The sequence below is a fragment of the Chroicocephalus ridibundus genome, chromosome 5, assembly GCF_963924245.1.
Source record: "Chroicocephalus ridibundus chromosome 5, bChrRid1.1, whole genome shotgun sequence".
NCBI lineage: Eukaryota > Metazoa > Chordata > Aves > Charadriiformes > Laridae > Chroicocephalus > Chroicocephalus ridibundus.
Genome location: NC_086288.1, coordinates 70,009,149 through 70,029,414, shown reverse-complemented (window position 1 = coordinate 70,029,414; position 20,266 = coordinate 70,009,149). Strand labels below are relative to the sequence as shown.

General features: G+C 40.4%; 1 protein-coding gene across 2 annotated transcripts in view; it reads left to right on the top strand.

Moving 5' to 3' along the window:
* Positions 1–1,013: 1,013 nt before the first annotated feature.
* Positions 1,014–20,266, top strand: part of GABRA2 (gamma-aminobutyric acid type A receptor subunit alpha2) — a 63,895-nt gene continuing 44,642 nt past the window's right edge. The window contains exons 1-3 of one of the 2 annotated variants that reach the window (XM_063335970.1): positions 1,014–1,112; positions 1,772–1,860; positions 4,413–4,528. In XM_063335970.1, coding sequence (XP_063192040.1) covers positions 1,790–1,860; positions 4,413–4,528 — 187 coding nt within the window. In that variant the 5' untranslated portion in view covers positions 1,014–1,112; positions 1,772–1,789. Of the gene's footprint in view, positions 1,113–1,184; positions 1,335–1,771; positions 1,861–4,412; positions 4,529–20,266 lie in introns of those variants that run through there. The other variant, XM_063335969.1, reaches the window with a different exon arrangement.

The window sequence follows — 20,266 nt, the reverse complement described above, 5'->3', positions numbered from 1 at the left end:
CAGTAATTTTTTCATTTTTTCTCTCCCCACCCCCCCTTTTTTTTTTCCACCTTGTCTATGCATACAACTTCACATATTCATTTTGGAACCGCTAATGATTCAGAAGCAAACTTCAGCAAAACAACTTCAACCAAAACGCAATAAGCAGGTAGGCCAGTGATGTTAAGAGGATAATTGAGAGCTTGTTTTCAGCAATTTACAGACTGAAAGGAAAGGAGATGAATGGAGCTTGGTTTAAAAACCAAACGAAACCAGAACAAAACAAAAAAGCTGTGATGTTATGGCTGGTGTTATTTAATTGTTTCCAAGTTAACAATGCAAAATGAGGGTACCCTAAATATAAGCCCTTATCTTTAATTGTCAAGCCTGTCCTGATCTACTTGTGCTGGAAAACCTAAACTCAATGGGAATGAATCCTAGCAGTTACTCCCAAAGAAGAACTGGGCATAGGAAAGGAGGGCAACGTGCTTTAAAAGACAATACAACAGAAAGTAATGCTATCTGAGTGAAAAAAAAAAAAAGCAAGATTTGTTTTCTCGGCTGCCTGCATCCTGAGCTCGCTTTAAATGACAGGCTTTCCTTCTCTCTGCATTTCAATTAGACTGTGCCAATGGGCAAGTGGGGAAAGGAATATTAATGAGCCGGGCTCGGCGGAGGGTGGGAGCCGGAGGTTCGGAGGGGTCGTTTGGCTTATGCCCTAGCAAACCCCTACTTAGCAAGAGGTGACTGAAAGCCTGAGAAGGGGCACGGGGAAAAATGCGGTCTATCGTTGTGTTCGCCTCTATTTATCCTTCACGGGCGCGAAGTTACCGCGCCCGCGGAAGCCCCCCCACCCCCTAGCAGGGTGACTTGCATCCTCCCTGCCCGTCGCGCCGGCCCGGGGAGGGGTTGGGGGGGGTATTGGAAGTCGGTGGGCACGACGCCCCGACAACCACCCCCGCGGAGCGGCACCGCGCCCCGCGGAAGCCTCCGCCCCCGCGCACCGCCCGCCGCGCGCGCGCGCGCTCCCCGCCGCCGCCCCGCGCTCCCCGCCGCCGGCGCCCTCCATCCATCCATCCATCCCTCCATCCCTCCATCCCTTCCCTCCTTCCCCCCCCTCTCCCCGCTCCCAGGTAGGGGTCCCCGGGGCTCCGCTGCGGTCGGCAACTTGTCGCCCTGCGCGCGGGGGGGGGGGGAGGAGGGGGCTACCTTCCCCCCGCCCCCCGTCGCCCCGCTCCCCCGCGCTGTCGCCGGTGCCGTGCTCAGCCGCCGTCAAACGTGTTGGGCGCCCGGCGGTGGCGGCGGCTGGGGGCGGCTCGCCCGCGGTCCCCCCGCACCGAGCCCCTGCGAATGGCGTGAGTCCCCCCCCCCCGCCCGCCCCCCCCGGCTGCGGTGTGCCGTAGTGAGGCGAGGAATGGTTAAAAAACCCGGTCTTTTTATGCATAGGGGTTTTTTTTTTTTTGGTGGTGTTTTTTTAACAAATTATTTATTTTTTGTTCCTTTTCGTCTCGGGGCTTTCGGCTTACGGCAAAGGAAAGCATCTGATGCGTCTGCTCACATGCCACTTTTGATCATACGTTGCCTCTTTGCACAGAGCAGGATCGTTGGGAAAGATGGAGATACCATAAGTTGCTAGGAGTGAAAAGTGCTGCAGAAAAGCCAGTGGTTGCCTTTCTCCACTGAAGTGACATTTTTTTTTTTTTTTTTTTTTTCCTCGGGTTAAGTTGAAAGCGCTGCTTGGCCGGGACTGGCTGTAGCTGAGAGCGGGTTTGTGTTTTTCTTGCACGGTTAGGTTTTGCGAAGAGCAGCGATGAAGAGGAAGCTGGCACTCTCCGAGATGCAGTTGGTTCTGCTGGTTTTATTGGTGTGGCTACCAACAAGGTGAGAGGACGTTTCATTTTGTTGCTCGGTGCAAACATGCATGTTACAATCTGCTAAGGGTAAGCTTGCGTGAGAGGTTATAAAAGTATAGTATGTAGTAATGTCATAAAAAAATCTTTCTTAGCTGTCTGAATGCAGTATTACATAGTTTCCACAGCAAATGCAGTAGAAGGTGGTCTAAGAACCATATAAGCCTAATCTCTTGCCCTTAAACGTTTTGTGGTTTGATGCTTTATTTCACCATTAAAAAAAATAATTCCTTTAAATGCCTTATTGGGATCTTAAAGATTAATTGGAGTTACTGTATCGCTGTGATCCTGTACCATACAGAACAGTTAAGATGGAGAAATAGATTATCGTGAAGTCAAATAGCAAATCACAGCCTCTAAAATAACGCTCACATATTTTTTAATACGGGCATGCCTTTTTTTTTTTGTCTTTTTTTTGGTCAACATAACAGAATTCAAAATGATACTTAAGCTTTAAACCTCTAGGTGGAGATAGCATACAACTTCACAATCCCACATAATAATAGCCTCATTTATTAATCAACTTTTCTTATGTTGTTTAAAGTTCTCCATTTCTAAAGTGACAACATAAGAGAAAGTAATTTTTATCACGTAATGGTTTTGTGGTGCTTATAGCCCCTAAACACGCAATTAATTGTAGTTTCTAACTTCGGTTTACCTGCTTTGGTTCAGACTGCAGTAGGTCTTGTCCTAATGTGGTAAGGATCGCAAGCCAAATAATGCGAAGTTTCCTACGATTTTGAAAGTCTGCGTTTATTTTTATCTATTTCCCAGTGAACACAATATTTCCTGCAACTATGTTTCCTATTGCACTTTCTCCCTAACTATGGTGCAGTATTAGTTGAGTCACAGTGGGCCAGATCCTGCGAACCCTACTCAAGTGAGTAATCTCACTGACGTCAAAGAGACTACATGCGTAATTAAGGAGTTTATGCCTGAGTAAAGTTTGCAGGATTTGACCCTAATTTGATATAATTGTATGATCTAATTTTTTTTTAGTGGGATCTTGAGTTCAAAAAAAACTGTTGTATCTCAAAAAGAAGCTTAAAAAATGGCAGGGACTGACAGTACAGACATAAATGTAAATTAAAAATTAAAAATGAGCCATCCAGTAATTAAAACTAAGAAAAAACTCACACCGACAAAATCACACATGACGTTTTGTTATGTCTTTTATAAGTTATCTGGTTTTGGGCGATTCCGTGGTTTGTGTGATGGAAAGCACAGACTGCAATGATTTACATTTAAATACTTCCTCCGTGCTGTTGAACTGGAGACCGACATAAAGCCCTGTCCTTAATCATTTTATCGCTTGCTCTAGGGAAAACGTCACCCAAACCTACTTTTGGTTAGGAGGAGGGAGAAAACATGCTTGTTTTTGTGGCATTTGGCATGCCTCGATCAGTAGTTCATTTCCAGGTGACAAATAAACATTTCAGGGTAATAATCTGAATGGCTGAGAAAGGTTTAAATGATAATGCGTGTAGCACATGATGCTTTATTTCCTTGGTACTAATATTCTGGTATTAAATAGGTAAGAGTGATGAGCTTATGCATTTCACATGCAGGGCGCTTAAAATTGTTGGCAGAAGAACATTCACTTGTGCAAGGCTTTCGGCATGGGAGTGTTTCCCCCTTGGTCCGGGTGTCCAGGTCCGGGAGGACTGTTCGCCCCCACAGCTGGCTGGGCAACAGATTCATGTTCCAGCCCTTGGTGTTTTCCACGGAGATATGACCCATAAAAGCTGTAACATCTCTTTCTTTATTGGGGAAGTTTGAAACAATCGTCGATCTATAGATTCTTCTTAATGCTTCGTTTACGATTTTTTTTTTTTTCTATCCAACTATTATAAGGTTTGTCTGCATCTAGTGGGGCAGCAGATAGTGGGTTTTTTTATAACAAGACAGCATTTTAGGAAGATGAAGGCTATCCACAGCTAGCCTGCAGCTTGCTCGTCAGCATTGTTGTTCCCACCCACCAAACGCTGACATCAGAGGACTCCCTGAGCATGATCGCTGGAGTTTTCCCTCATGTTAGTTCTTCTGGTCATGTACGTTACATGACCATTGGGTGGAAGCATATCCACAGGATTTATCCAGAGATAGAGTATCCTTAGGTGAGGACAGACAGGATAGAGCTGGAAGGAGACAGTTTTGTGTGTGGGAACTGGGGTGATGGGTCTGGGAGTGACATGCCACCGGGGGCCGGGAAGCTCTTTTGGGCTTTTGTACCTGCACAGCCAAATGCGTTAGCGGAGCTTGAAGGAGCCCTTGCGGTGACGCGATGTTGACTAGAAGTAAAAGCTACCAGAAAATGAATTCCTAGAAATTTTAAATAGTGTATCGTCGACTCTTATGTTTCCGAACATGTGATGTGTGAATTGTGTATTCGTATACTCCTAACTACACCTTTCCTGTTAGAAGGCAGCCAGTTAAATATTCAAGGCCAGCCTGCAAAAACTGCATGTTGAGTGTACATTAAAACATATCTAGCACTTTCTAAAATGTGAAATGTCCATTTAGATCAGTGCTGGCTGACTCCCTGGAAGACGAAGCTAAGAATAACATCACCATCTTCACAAGAATTCTAGACAGACTTCTGGATGGTTATGATAATCGTCTCAGACCTGGACTAGGAGGTAATAAAAGCAATTAAAGATTGATTTTGAAAAATAATTTTTAATGTTCAGATTTTATGCAGTGATATTCTTCCTTCGGGGCTTTTTTTTTTTTTTCTCCTTTAACAACTGGTATGTATCTTGATAAATTATTTATAACTCTGTATTCACCCAGCTGAATCATTTGAAGTTTGAGGAAGATAACATCTATGAATGGAAAGGAGGCACTTTCACACGTTTATCTTAAGTAAAAAGAAAAAAAAATCTGACGATTTAACATAGTAAACCAGAATGAGAACAAAAATAACATCTGAAGCTGCTATTCCAGTCAGGGAATTTTGGTTGAGCAAGGGTTGCAGGCTTGATTGCCTGCAATGCGATGAGAGTGTGTTTTCAGAAATCTGCACAAGTCTTTTGTGTGGTGTGCGTAAAATCCACATTTTAGATTCATTCCTTGTCCCACTAAATTAAATGAGAATGTTGTATTTTTGACTTCCTTGGAATTAGGGTTTCCCTGGCAATTAGCATTTTTGTTTCTGGGTACTTTGCATGTATTTGGGCAGGAAAAAAAAAAAAAGAAAAAAGGGAATACTGGAGGACAGAGGTCACTGCCCTCTTGTGCCATGACTGTCACTTATTTTTCAAAATGTCAGTTCAAATTTTCATTTTAAAGCTGTATGCCAGCTCATGTAAGGATGTAATCAAGAAATGTAAATAATTTGTTTGGTGTTGGAAGTATTGCTGTGCAAAAAGAGCTCTGTGGTATGGGGAGGGGCAGAATGTCCTGGTTTTGATATAATTTTATCTACTACTATTGTAGATATTCTATCTGCTATTTATACTATCTAACATAAATATTTATGTATCGAATATAACACTGTTACTATTTTTATTATTCGTAACAGTTTTGGTAATTGTAATTTTCAAGCTGGAGACTGTTTCAGCTTGCTAAAACTAATTCTCGTGCAAAATCCCGGGGAGCCGTTCCTCTTCCTGTTGATTTCAGTACGATCAGGCCCAAAGCTAGGGACCTGCCCCGACTTCCATGGAAATTAAGCTAACAACCACTCCATTGGATCAAATGAGGAATTAGTTAAAGCTCACAGTTTTTAGCCAACGCTCTTCCATCCTGACCTGTGGCTCTGCTGCTGCTCCGGTTCTGGAGCATCTTTGGCTTGCACCTGACACAGCATAAAGTGGGAGCTGGCGCTGGCTGGAACCAGCTTTCTCATTATGCATTAATCTTAACCTGGGTTATCTTTTCATTTCCATTCCTGGCCTCTGAACAAGTGGCGACTTATTTTATATTTAAGGACTTTTTAATTTAGGTGATCCATAAAATGAGACGTAGGGCGCTGTTGATGTGAGAATTTATGCAGTGATGTTTTCCACGGAGATTCGATTTCTTTGCAAAATACCCAAATTTAAGAATTTAAACGTAGTATAAACATACAATGCCTTGCGGGTGACTTGCCGAAACATTTCATCTCACAAAGCTTGTGTTTAATTGGCAAGGTGTTTAAAATCATGGGGTTTATTACAAAAATAATGAAAAATTCTTTTCTTGTTTACAAAAAGGAATGTGCTAGTTAATGAGAACAGTCTGCAATTCCTTTGCATATCATGTATTCTTTTTAATATTAACATTTATATTTCTGAAAACATGAATTTTAATTTTTTTTTTCCTAATGGATTTTTATTTTAGGTTTTCTACTAAATCTACGTCAAAATACCTCCCTCTTTTTCTTTGCCAGGCCTCCTAGGCAATTAAAATATACTTTGGGAGCATAAAAATTAAAGAATTAACATCTGTTTGATATTGGCATACATGGCAATCAACCCATGCAGAACATGTGTGAAATGAAACTGTGTCATGCATATTAAACCGTGATGATTCATGATACATTAATCTTAATCTGCAAGAATCCTTCAGTTGTGGATGGATGGATTCTTGAAGTTTAAAAGGACACTTGTAAAAGCCAGTTGTGATAATCCATGATATGAAAAATACCAAACAATGCTTTTGCACGTAATGCTGAGTAATTACGGAGTTTCATATTCCAGGAATTTTGTCGCACTTTATTCCTTTTTCTCTATTAATCTGTACTCTGAAAAGAAAAATGGAAATAATTCTTTTTTTTTTTTTTTTAAATACTATGTGCCTAGTGAGTCCTGATAGTTTCTAAAAGCGTTTGTGCGCAGACTACCGCATTTTGACCAGGCCACACGTCATTAATTTAATATACTCGGTCTCAGTTCTCTTCCACTTGCATTTACATGAATCTGAAACAATTCAATTGAAACCGGTAGAGCATTTACTTTGGCACAGCAGCTTGTGTTGTCCTGCTATGCTACTATGACGGAGATCGCAATCTGGCCCAACGTGCTACAACAGAAATAGTCCAGGGTCTGAGATGGGTTCTTTTAGAGTCTTCTGAAAGCAAGAGTTGTTCACCAGCTCACTTTCACCTGTTGTGAAAGACATTTTCAGAGATGCCTTATAGCAAAAATTCGTCTCATTGTAAAGAACTATCCATCTCAAAAATGTTTTTGATGACAAAAAGTGTTAGCTTAACACTGGCGTTTTCGCTAGTTACCAACAAAATGGAAAAGTATAGGCTCCTTCAAAGACTGTATATAAATTCAACTTAGTAATTGCCTGTTTGGGAATTCATTCTTGAATTTAGGGGTAGACTTAGAATTAATTTTACTGGGCAACTTGGTGTGACTCGGTGCTTTACTGGTATATCGATACATTTCAGAACTGAGTACTGTTTTCTCTAGGCTGTTGAGGCAGCTTTAACTTTTACTGGTGATGCAGATCTGTCGTATAAACAGGTTTTGGCCGTTGATTATTGGCTGTCCTGGCAGCTGGGATCCTTGAAGGATGTATGAACACTATAGTGATGAAATAGCCTGCAAAATGTGTGTGGGCAGGGTAAAGAAGACACCACACTATCCCCTGAAGCCAGAGACATCTCATATGATTTAGATAATACCCTGACTTACGGTGTTGATACGGATAGGCATGAGGGTATTCAAGGGGAGGTGAATTTTCCTCTGTATTCATTTTATGCTAAGCACAGGATTGCAGCTGGAACACTCTCGACTGCATTTGCAGTTGTGACATGAACCATTTCACACAAACATTCCATGCCATTTCTGTTTAGACATCAAAAAAAATTACAAGTTTGGTTTCAAAACAAATTCCTTCTGTCATTTGTATGTCATTTCCCAATTTGTATGAAATACAGCCATGCAAATGACAATTCATAAAGAGTTTGATTGTTTATGGTTTTTCTCAAAATCATTAAGGTATTTTCTTCTATTTGTTTGCTGTAATGTTTGCAAGACACTTAGGGTAGCCACTTTTCCATAAATCCTTTGATTTTTATTAGCATATAGAAAAAGAACTCCACAAAACAATGGACACTAAAGCTAAGCAAGGGACCAAAAGAGAATTTAGATCTTCAAGTAATGAGACAACAGAATACTGAAGCTGAGATACAGCTGCCTTCAAATCTGGAGGTGGTTGAATTATGTCTGCTCTGCCTGCTTTCCTCTGCCCCATGGACAGACCTAATTAAAAGAAAAAGGGACACTGATTAAGGCAATCCCCTCTTTTAGTATGTTGATGTTCTTGTGTATTAGGTCCATCAGCAAAAGCATATATATTTTTTAAAATAGTAGCTGCTTTTTAGAGATGAAAAAGAGGAAGGAAGAGAGAAGGAACGGAGATGGTGCTCGGATATTGATATCATGTTGGGTAATTGAGTAGTCTTACCATCTCCATAAGCTATTCAGCCTGCTCTGCTTTCTCACGTTTGAAATTGCTCATTTCCAGCAGCTATAGAACTTCTGTCTGTTTTACTCTCCCAAATTTATAAAATATAATTGAATACAAGACTTAGAAAATACAAAATTCAAATCTTGAAAAAAACCCACAAAGGGTAGTGACGAGGACGGAGGACTGGACTTCATAGCCTGAAGACCAGATTTTCAACTGCCATATTGATATCGAAAAGAGCTATGCAAATTTATACCATTTTGAGGATCTTTCCACAAGCTCTGGTCAATCTCACCAGCTTCGGAATGGCATTCTCACTGTAGCCAGAGAGGTCAATTTTGGTTCTTAAAAAAAACTGAGGAAGATGAGACAGTAGGTAGGTGAAAACTAAATGCCACTGTGGTTCCATTTTGAAAGATCCATCTCTGCTGCAAAATGACTTTCAGATGTTCTGATTACTTTAAATAAGACTCTCCATTGTGTTTCACTTATAGACATACCAAAACCTTTTTTTACCCCCAAGATTTTGTAAATAAATTGAGCAGGAAAACCGAAGAGCATGGAGAAGGATTATTGCTGTGAGAGAGATGGTGAGCAGTGGGCACTTGGGGGTATGGTCATTCACCTTTGCAGCACTGGATGCATCATTGCACAGAATCGGTGCAGTAGTGTAGAGTATCAGACTCTGGGATCAAAAGTTGTATGGTGTGCTCACCAATATGAGCTAAAAGGGAAAAAAACATTTTCCCACTGAAAACCCTTTCTTTTTCCCCTCAGATCAGGAGATATATATATATATGTGTGTGTGTGTGTCTGCGTGTGTTTATCAGAGAGTTGTATGTCTTCAGTTGCCATGAAACCAGGCTGTGATCATATGCTGATAATCTGGAATATGTTAAATTTAGGGCAGTATATTTATATATCTCAGTGATTCAGAGTTTTTGATCAGCTTTAGAAGAATTTGTAGCTGTCGCAGTCCCCTACCTGGGCATTCAAAACTTAGCGGTGTTTGTCAGCCTCACCATGCTTGATGTGCATTCAGGGTATCATAAAAGAAGGTCCTTCAACTGTTTCTGCTGCAGAACACTACGGGAAAGCTTTCACTACTGTTTTCAAAGGAAAGAAGTGCAGTTGCCCTGCTCAGTTCTGGTTGCTTCCTTAGCCCTTCTTTGCTCCAGCTTCATCTTTTGGAAATGGTAATGTCTCCCTGCTGGTGCTAGTGCGGAGTGATTCAGAGCAGCACTTGCGTTTTCTGAAAGCCCACTATCTATGTAGCTATGCCGGGATACAAAGGAGTAAACCACTGTATGCACTTTCTTGGGCCTACCTGGAAGGGTCACATGGAATCTGGCCATAATAGTGCTTTCAGAGGAGTCAGCGAGAACCTCAGATTAATTTATGTTAGAGCTGTCGATAATGTATATTGGCAAAAAAGCATTCCTTGTGAAAAATGGAAAAGCAATAGAGGGGAGGATATGAAAATCTCATTTAATTAGTTATCCAGGGCATGCAGATGGTGCTAAAATCCAAGAGCAGAACTAGCTCAGTAGCTGTAAGCATTCTAGGGAATGAATCATTAGGAAAGTGGAAGGATAAAAAACCCTCACAAATTGTTGTGATACTGAAGCACGAACCATCGGAAATGATGTAGGGTAGTCTAGTGGCTGAGGAGCTGGACAAAGCTTATTTATTTTATTTATTTATTTATTGAAAGAGTGTGGATAAATCAACAGTGAAGATATAAAAATAAAATTAATGTTACAGCTGTGCAGAGCATTGCAATAGGGGAATGTGTTGCACTGTAAAAAGTAGCAAAATGCTATGCTTCTAAACAGTTAACAAAAATCTAGGTACTTTACAGGAAAGTTTACGTGCCTATAAAGGAGCTTGTCTGGGAGGATCTCCCAGTTCACCGAACATGTATATTCAGTACTTTTTTCCTCTCTTTTTTTTTTTTTTAATTTTTCTTTTTTTTTTTTTCTCTTCTCCTGGCAAAGCATCAGCATTCGCTCCTAATGCTAGAAATACTGCTGATGACACCAAGGCTGAATTAAGGCTTTGCTTACTTTTATCTCAGCTGCAAGGAAGACATGAAAGCAGATACTGCCGATTTCTGTGGAGCTCATTGGAGCTCATTGTAAATCAGGCTGACGGGATGGTTTAATTTTTCAGCCAGATTTGATGGGCTAAGGCAAACATCGCCCTTTTTCAGCATTACGTTTATTCTGGGTTATTTAGAAACTGGTTGAAAAGCAGTGGCCTTGCTGATACCCAAGGTGTTCTGCTGTTGACTGCTTCCCACTGAGGCCTCTTATCATGTTACATAAATCTTGAGACGAGTTTGCCATCCGAAATATAGAGCTCCTTCTCACTCAGGCTGACTAGTTTTAATAGCCAAGTACCAAAGGACTGTGATATTATAGTTCCAAAATTTTTATTACCCTTGTGAAATGGTACAATTTGTGTAATGCCACCTGAATTGGAAATATAATTATTATTTAAATAATCTAACTCCGAAACGTTTTCAGAAATATTTAAGCGCATTAGAAATTCATCCAGGATATCTTTGGGGGATTTTAATGGATTTCATGGATTTTTAGTAGTGGATTTTAACCAAGCAAAAAGTGAATTTAAAATGTAGAAATCGATGTATGCGTTGCTTACAATGAAAAAAAAAAATGTTAGTCATTCTGTAGCAACAAAGACACATTTTGTAATACAAATTTAATAGTATTCTAGGTTACACTAAAAGGTTGTGTTTTTTTAACCTTAGCTCTTGCAGCCTCTAATGGCAAATATCTATTTAACATATATTTAAGTATATTTTCTGTATTTTAGCACCCCATAAATTAACAACCGCCATGAGACAGACCTCTTACTATGTATTTATATTCTGCATAGCACAACAGGCTTCTACTCCATTCAAGGCCTGGTTGTGGTGAAAACAATGGAACAATATTATTTTTATTTATGAGGCGTAACCTAAAATGACAAAAAAACGACGAAATAATACTCCCCCCGCCCTTTACCTTTACTAGCAAGCTCATAACTATTAGGCCAATAGTGGTGATTTTCAACACAGTTGCAGAGGTAATGGTTGCTCGGAGAAGTGGCGGAGTCTCCATCTTTGTGGAGACATTCAAAATTTGACAGATGGTGACCTGGGCAACCTGATCTGTCTTCAGAGCTGGCTCTGCTTTGGGCCTTCCGCAGGTGCTTTTTAAACAGAATTATTCTAAGATTCTGTGACCTACAACCAGCAAGACACTGAAGTAATGGCTGAAGTTATCCATCTTAATTGGCAACTGTGAAAAAATAAAATTTAGAATGTCAGTTCTGGAAGATAAAGCTAATAAAAATACCTGTTTAAATGAAAGGTTTATACTGCCTAAGGACAGCAGAATGCACAGCGTTGTACCACTCTTGAGCTTATTGTTCCACTGGAACCATCCACTGTGATGAATAGAAGATTTGGGGTAAATGGGCATGGTCTGGAAAAATGCAGAGGACAGCCTTTTTTATGGTCTTTGCCTTGGATTTTCTAACATTCAGCAGAATCTGTGACTGAAAGTGACTCTAGCCACGTTTTTCTACTCCCACTGGAGTCCTGAAAAGGGTTAAATATGGGAAAAGACAGTATTTTGAAGGAGAGGCACTGTATTTCATCGAATCGTTCCCAGTTTACTTTGTCATCATTAGATGGGCCGTGTAGAGGGAACTGGAAAGCTGTACAACACTGCGTATCCTAGAGCTCAACACCTCCTCAGCAAGCACCCGGGAGCCTCCAAACCCTGCCCTTCTGAAGCGTCCTGAGGGAGGTCTTCCTTTTTTCTTCTTCTGTTTTCATAGTTGCCTTTTCCCTTTCTAAATACCTATTTCATACATTCTTCTAGAAAATGCCCACCTTCTTTGAACAAAATTCCGTGAATTTATGTCACTCCGTCTAAATGTAGCTTTCCCCAAATCCAGGCCAGACATGCTGTGTAGATGCAGCTGTCTAATTTCGCTTTTTGGTTTTGGTGTGGTATGAAACCCAGACCTGCCTTCCCCTCCTCCCAGGCACAGCTGCTTACATCCAGCTGCCCAAAAGATTTCATAGCTAATGAAGCTGGATCGGGGAGGTTGAAATGATGCGAAGGCAGGTTCCTGGGTAGGCAGAAAAGCAAAGATCCTTCTCTACGCACAGATTGCATGTCCTTCCTTTTGTGCCAGTACAATTTTGTTGGTGTTGTTGAGTGGTCTGAGATGGATCTGTTGCTTCTGGCAGTACTCCTGACTACATATTCCTGCTTCTGCTTTCTTGGAGTGCCACCATTTCCTGACCATTTTTAACAATAACCTTTTCAACGCACAACCTAGTGCATCCGATTTTTAGAATGAGTAGTGTGTAGGGAGAGAGGTATTTCATCAACAAGGATCATGCAGAAGGGCATTATAATTGCCTGTACATTAAAACTGCATCTGCTTTGTTTTTTACAGTATTTTAGTCTGTATTAATTGTTGGTATTAGTAGCTCTTATTAGTGACTACTATTAGTATCTAACAGTAGCTTCTAAAGACTCCAAGAAACAGATATCAAGTAGAATATCCCACTCTTTTTCACTACCCTAGCGTTAGGGTAATACAAGCCAAGGTGGAAAACCACTATAAGCAGGGAACCGGGGAAAGGGCAGGACAAAAGAGATGGCGAGTGAAGGAGGGAGATAAAATGGTGATGCTAAACATTGGCCACTTTTAAACAACTGGCAGGTTAAGGTAGCTGAATGATGGTTTTTTAAAATACCCTTTGGAAACTTGAAAGTAGAATAACGTAAGCAGTTTTATCATTATGGTATATGCGTGCATTTAAATTTATGGCATTAATATTTTTCAACTATGAGTCATCTGTCTCAAGAAGCGGCTATAGAGGATATATCGGATAACGTTTTGTGTTGCTGTACAATTCACCAGCCTGCTAAATTAAAGCATCGGCAGAAGATTTTTGAATTAATACTGTCAAAAGTCTAATAAATTTTAATGATAAGAATCAAAGCACTTTAATATGCCAAGATTAATCTTTAAACACATTTTTATGTCTGTTTTTTTCAGGTTAATGTTCAAATTAAATTAATCACAAGCTAAAGGAAGTTTTGTTTACCACTGTCATCCTAATAATAGTTTGCTTTATAATGCGAAGTGTGTCAGCACTAGTTTTCTGAAATTGTCTGCACATCAGGAAGGTACGATTCTGCTAACCTTCTGGAAGCGGTGTTGCTGTTTGGGAGCCATTTGTTTGATTACTTTGTAGCACATGGCTCTTGATTTACATTCCATAATTCCTTGCCATATGTTGAGGGCTATTTAATAATTAGAGCAGTTAACTCTGTGAAAGCAGTGTAAATCAATTTCCCCCTTACCTGGGATCATGGCGCACATCAGAGGACATTGAACATTTTAGTAGAGTTGTGTCGCTGCGGTCAGAGATTGGATTTAGTTCCATCTGACCAAATTACATTTATTTTTTATGTTCATACATACATATTTGTTCCTGCACATGCATTTTTTTTGTTGAATCAGTAGAGATCATGCATCCTAATCTGCAATTGGTTTGGGGAAAACAAGGATGCCTCATGTTCCATCTGCTTAATCGGTGCTTTTTTACAAACTGTAAGTTAACTTGTAGCTCTGTAGTGTTATGACTAATAGAGTTGATTGCAATCCAAATTCGGTGCTATTGACCACTGATCTTCATTATGTTCTGACACCTATAGAAGAAGAATCAGCTAAAAACTGATGTACCCTCTAAAACCTACATGTCCATTATATGTACATCATGGCTTTTCTTACATCAGGGACACTGAAAACGTATCAGAGAACTCAGGGTCCTTTGCAAAAGGGACAACTTTTATGTCTGAGTAAGTACAAAAGGTACATCAGCCTGAAGTAACCGGGAGGTATGATCCGCCATTGGTAATGGAACAGATCTGTGTCTCCAAGCCTAGTACAGTGCTCTGTTTCATAGGTCACATAATTTCTAACATATTTGCTCTCAGTGGAGAGGTTTATACAGAAGATATATTCTACCTGGAAAGATGGATAAGATGTTTTTTGAAACTCCTATTTTTTTTTTCTTGAAGCGTTTATAGCTTGCGTTTGTGATCTTTCATGTGAATGTAGTTTCCTGGAGTTACCTATCTGCGTTTAATGCCTTCTTCTGTTTTAATTTAAAAAAAATTGCATCCTCTTACTCCCTTAAATACCTGAATGCCAGAAGAGCAATGTATCTACTGACTGGAAGATTGTCCTGTCATTAGTTCTTCTTCTCTTTGTTGGTCTCCATTGCTTGGTGCTGATTCTCTCATCCAAGAGAGGTAGTTGTCTTCCAGCACATTCCTTGCTTTTTCTTTCTTGTATCCATTCTCAACTGTCCAAAGATAATAGGTTCTTCAGACCACTTCTGTCAGGAGATTGGGATTTATTAGAGCCATCCTTTTCCATTCCCTCAAGTGTGTGAGCCTTGCAGCACACCACCAGAGAGCAGAAAGGGAATGGGGGGGGTGGGAAGGAGAGTCTGCAGTTATCTCTAAGAATTTAGAGGTGGATTGAAGGGACGATTCCTGCCCTGAATACACCAGCCTAATGTTCTAGATGTTTCCTTCTGAGTGACAATCTAAAGGCTACTGTAGGTGTGTTTTTATTCTCATTATTTCAGGTAATTTATATTTTTCAGAATTTATAGGCTCACTGAATGAGGAAGGAAGTCCCTCTGGATGAAAAGAGGCTAAGGACCAGTTGTAGTATGGAGTACATAAATGAGGAACAACAGGATTTTGAGCCTGAGATTCAGTGCTGTGTTGATAAAACCCCTCTGCCATCCTGAGAGCATGCCGTGGCCTTTCATGGACTGTCCTTATCAGCATCTGTAGTGTTAATTGAGTACCAAACAGTGAACTTATTTCTACTAGATCTTTAAACGTTTAAACTTGGTACTGCATTGCCTCATGCAGTTTCTGAACAAAAGGGAAGATATTTCCTCATGGAAAACTAGCTAAATAAATAAAGATGAGAAGGGAGAAATATAAATGCCTGTTGCTTGAGATAAGGGGATGGTCACATCCTTAATAATCCCTTTCCATCTGCTGGGTGCTAAAAGCTGTCAGAGAATCCTTTATTTTTGTACAGGCATTTTGTCTTTAGTTGACCATAAAAAAATGAAGAGATAATCTTGTTTGCTACTGCATAATATGCTATTTATAAAACAACCAATTGTTTTAAAATAATATTCTGTAGTAGATGTCTGCATTTTCATGAAGCCATAGTATCTGCTTAGAAGAACATGCACTTTAAGAAACTGGATTCTAATTAAACTCATATTAGGCATTGTTTCAAAGAAAAAAAAGATACCGTTTTGTATTTTCTGCCTGTAAAGAAAACCCAACCTTGTTAATTTAATATTCAAAAGCAGATTCCGGTCACAAATATGTAGCCTTTCCACAGCCTTTTCCAAGCCTTGATGGGTTCTGAAAGTCCCGTGGACAGCCAGAGGGGAATTCTCTTGTCACAGGCACCATAAAAGACAAATTTGAGGCTGCTTAATCCAGGCTTTGGGAGTGTCCTGGGAGTATGTTTTAGAGCAGATTCTGGGAAACACTGCTGTCTGTAAAGTAGCTTGGAGACATTCAAGTGACTCAGCTGTGGGACTTTTCAGTGCTACAGTACACTTCTTGTAGGCACATTACACAGCCTTAATCGAAGACCTTTTTTATTATTATTAACTATATAACAGAAGAGTAACTGACAAGTCACTAGCATGTTAAAATGGGATTTTAAAAAAGATTGCCTCATTACTGTCCGTGTTATTATTTTTTGCTCTTTTGGGGGCTACCTGTTTGATTTCAGTATTAATATGATTCTCTGTTGGGTCAAGGCATGAACTCGTTGTTTGCCAGGCCTCCTGTTTAGCAAGACGTTTATTATCCATGACCATCCCATGGGTTGTCCTGACAAACAAAAAAATGTTAAGAATAGAAAAAAGGCAGCTTGGCAGCCAGTCTGATTTCTGCTGTGTCTCGGACCCACACCTCTCTTTCCTCCTTTCCCTGCATTTCAGCAACCATGGGGATGGGGGAAGTGTAAAGAAAAAGTGTGCCTACCTGTTCTTCTGCACCCTGGGTACTTAGGGTGTTAACATACACACAACCTCCAGCTGATCTTAATAATCCGTGCTAGTTTTTTTGATAATATTACAGCAGCCTGGATAAACATTAATTTCCTGTACTTCATAGTTATTTCACCTGGCTTAAAATAGGAACTGCTGGCTGGTTGATAGAAGGATTAGAATGCTGTCTAGTTTTTTTGACAGTGTGTCACAATCTTCTCAAATGCTATTACAGAATTTCATACAGCATTACCTATTAAAAATATATTTGAGGCTCTTGCTGCAAAAAATGCATTAAGAGCATGCACAGCTCTATTAAATAAAGGCACTACCTTTTCCTACCATTGGTTCCTGTCATGCTTGACTGCAAAGTACAAGTCTAGCAAAAGATAATAGAACTGTAGCTCCATTTTTAATGACTGTACAATCCAGGACTTTAATAACCAAGCACTCACTATACACAGACAGTAAAATTAGTCTATCTGAAAGGGCCATCATTTTCAATGCTTTCTTAAGTCTGTTGATCTCTAGAGGAGCTCCATCAGCCTTTGGGAGTTGGGAACGTGTGAATGTCATACTTTGCTCTGATAGCAGCAAGCCTTGGGAGGGTGCCAACCTCTGGTGACAGTGAGCGTTTGGCACAGAACAAGCAAGACTGTTCTTCCCAGAGCTTCATCCTGGTTTCTGTCAGCTCCAGGGTGCCAACTCTTTTTGCCACGGCTGACTACAGGGAGAGGCGGTCATTCTCCAAAGGCTTCCTCTGAAGTTGGCCAGCACCAGGAGAAGCCTTTTTCACTGACTTCAGTGGGCTCTGGCATGCTACCCAAATCTTCATTAAACAATTAACAAGGGAAATAAGCACTGTGACAGTGTCTGTTTTGGCTTAGAGAAAGTAGCGTGTAGCCAAGGGGTGAAATCCTCTATGTATTACGTATGTGTTATCACAGTTCCTTGGTCACGCCAGTGTGAGTTCTGCAGCCATTTCACATGTCCTTGATGAGGAAGGACTTTAACCTCCGATATTCTTTCTTCCAGGAAATGATGAGAATTTGGATTTTTTCAACATTTGGGATGTGGGAAGGTATTGAAGGAGAGCCGCCTCTCATAATTTGTACTTTTACTGGCAAGTTGACATGTTTACCAACATAAGCCAAAGGGGCTCCTGAAATCTAACCTGGAGAAAATCTAGACTGAGTGATCTTGGCTAGAAAAGCACCGGGGCCTGTGTAAAAGGAGACGAACAAGCAAATAAGCTAGCAACTAAAACTGAGTGAGTCAGGAGCCACTGTGCAATAAAGACATACCTTAAGAAGCCCAGACTCAGCCACTTCATGACTGTAAAGAGAAACTTGAAGCTGATGCTCTTTAAAAATGATACTGCTGTTATGGGGAGATGTGTTTTGGAGTACAGGAGGGGCTGGCAGAGTGAGTGTATCAAATGGGAAGATTTATACATGCTGTGACTTGGAATACAGCACAGAGGTTAAACCTGAATTTAGTCTAGAAGGGTAATGCAGCGGAATTTGACAGGGTGTTCTGTGACTCTAGGTACCGATGTCATAAAATTTAAATATTTAAAAATAAAAAAGAGAGATAAAGACTCCTGAATATAAGCTTCTAAAGTCTGAAATAAATTTGGGAATTTTTCTGCCTCACCTGCATGTTATAGTTTTCTTTCTAATAGCACAAGCTTCTAAGCAGATTAGATGGAAATGTGGTTGCATGGGAATAATAACTTTGCCATCCTTTTGGCTGATGACACTGATTCAGGTCACTCCAAATAATTACTGCTCCACTTTATCAGTGTATGCTCCCTTCTATTTCCAGACTTGAGTGCTCTTGTTCTCTCTGTCTTCCTCTGTCTCGTTCTTTAGGCAGCGTTGGGGCAGTCTGGTTCATTTTAGCTTTATCATGCTCATCCAGTTGATCTAAACAATGCAGTAGTCTCATTTGACTCAGCCTGGTTATTATATACAATCTCTTTGCATCCTGATGGAAGCTGTAGTGTCTAAAGGGATGAGGTTTAGTGCTGATGTTTTAGTTTTCATTTGAATGCCGTCTAGTTTTTGTCTGCTGCCAAATGTGTTGTGTGTTAGCTAAGTTCATTTTACTTCAACCTTTTAAGTAACCCGTCTCTGCAAGATCACATTTCATCCATCCAAACTCAACTATGTTTTCACTTTCATGCTTCTATTGAACATTTTGTGCAACTCCAACTAAAAATAACTCACATTTGTTGTTTATTTTAGAACTGAATGCTTTTTAATTCTTTTTCCTTTTTTTCTTGGTGTGTGAGGAGGTAATGAAAAGGGAATAAATTGAGATTTGGTGGATTTCACAGTAGTCTGGCTTTATGGGAACAGATTTCATATTACCCATGTGTTTAGATTGCCCTTCCCAATGATTACGTTCGCTCCTTCTTGTTCCTATTTTCAACATTTTGTTTCTCCCTTTGTTAATTTTACCATAGTCAAGACTACTGTTTATAATTACTCAGTTGTCTCAGATGTTTATACAACCAAAGCATCCATGTTGTATCAATGTCTTTGCAATGAACCTGTAAATTGGAGGAATACTCTGTTTAAAAGATAGCAGAAAAAAATCTAGAAAGATGTCTAGATAGTTAATTGTTGTCTTAATCACTTGGCAGTTGATACCTCTGAGATTGGCTTGAGGTGCCAAGAGTCTGTGAAGTCCAATAGTAATGACTGAGAGTATCTAAATGTCTTCTTTTCCCCATGCAAAGAACCATTTAAGTTGTGCACTTCTGGGTGGCATCAAACTCTCTCATGTTTAAGGACCATCAAGATTCAAGCTAGACACTGGTTGATTGGTTGGATCGATGTGATATGGACTGCACCAGTCAGTACAGTAGCCTTCTTATCAGGGATGAAGTATGTTCTAGCTTAAACTTCTTAATTGTTCTCTACCTGATTTGGACAAGGGATCTGAATCCATGTCTCCCACTTTCCAACACGGTTAACTAGACACAGAGGTTTTGATCATTCTGGGAGAGTGGTTTCTTCCACTGGAGATGTTTTAGTTTGTATAAAATACGTATGTGTCAGAACATGGACTGAGACCTATGTTTTATACTGCTGGACTGTAGAGCCATTTACAGTCTTTGGCCAATCAGCCCCATACAGACTGAGGGCTTAGGTTTTGCAGTGCCTATATCTCCTGGACCCCACATATAGTGCAACTGATTGCTTCAAACAGCCAGGTCTTCTTTGTGGAACATGGGGAAAGCTAGGCATGTTGGCACACCTCAGAAATGGTGTGGGGACAGCCTGCAAAAGTGGTTCATAAAGCCAGTAAACTGAGTGTGGGTCTGTCAAGCTGACTTATCAAGAAATGCTGAAGAGAGGCATGCAGCTTTTCTTACCAACACAGGTGAAACACCCAAGTTTGCATAGGAAAACATTACCGGTCTCCACTTCACCTGTTAACAGGGGTGTGCCCACTCTAGGACTCGTGCCATTCCTCCTTTCCTGAAAAGAGCCGTGAGAGTAGCTGGTAGCCTGGGACAATGGAAACTTGTGTGTGAGAGCGAGCGAGCACCTCATGTCAAGTGCGTGCTCTGATTTAAAGCAGAGACATGAACTTCAGTTACCGTGTGTCAGGGTTTGTCTTGACCACAGAGGTGAATTTTCTAAGATAGGGCACGCTTCCTCAGTCTTTGGAAGGAATTGTTCTGCTTTGTGTAAATAATTAGATATTGAGCAAGGACTTCAATTTATGTCTGCTACATCCCATGAGCACTGCTAGGCTGTGGAATCAGTCTCTTGCTTGCTTTCTTGCTTTCTCTCTCAAAGTTTTTCTGGCCCAGTAAATG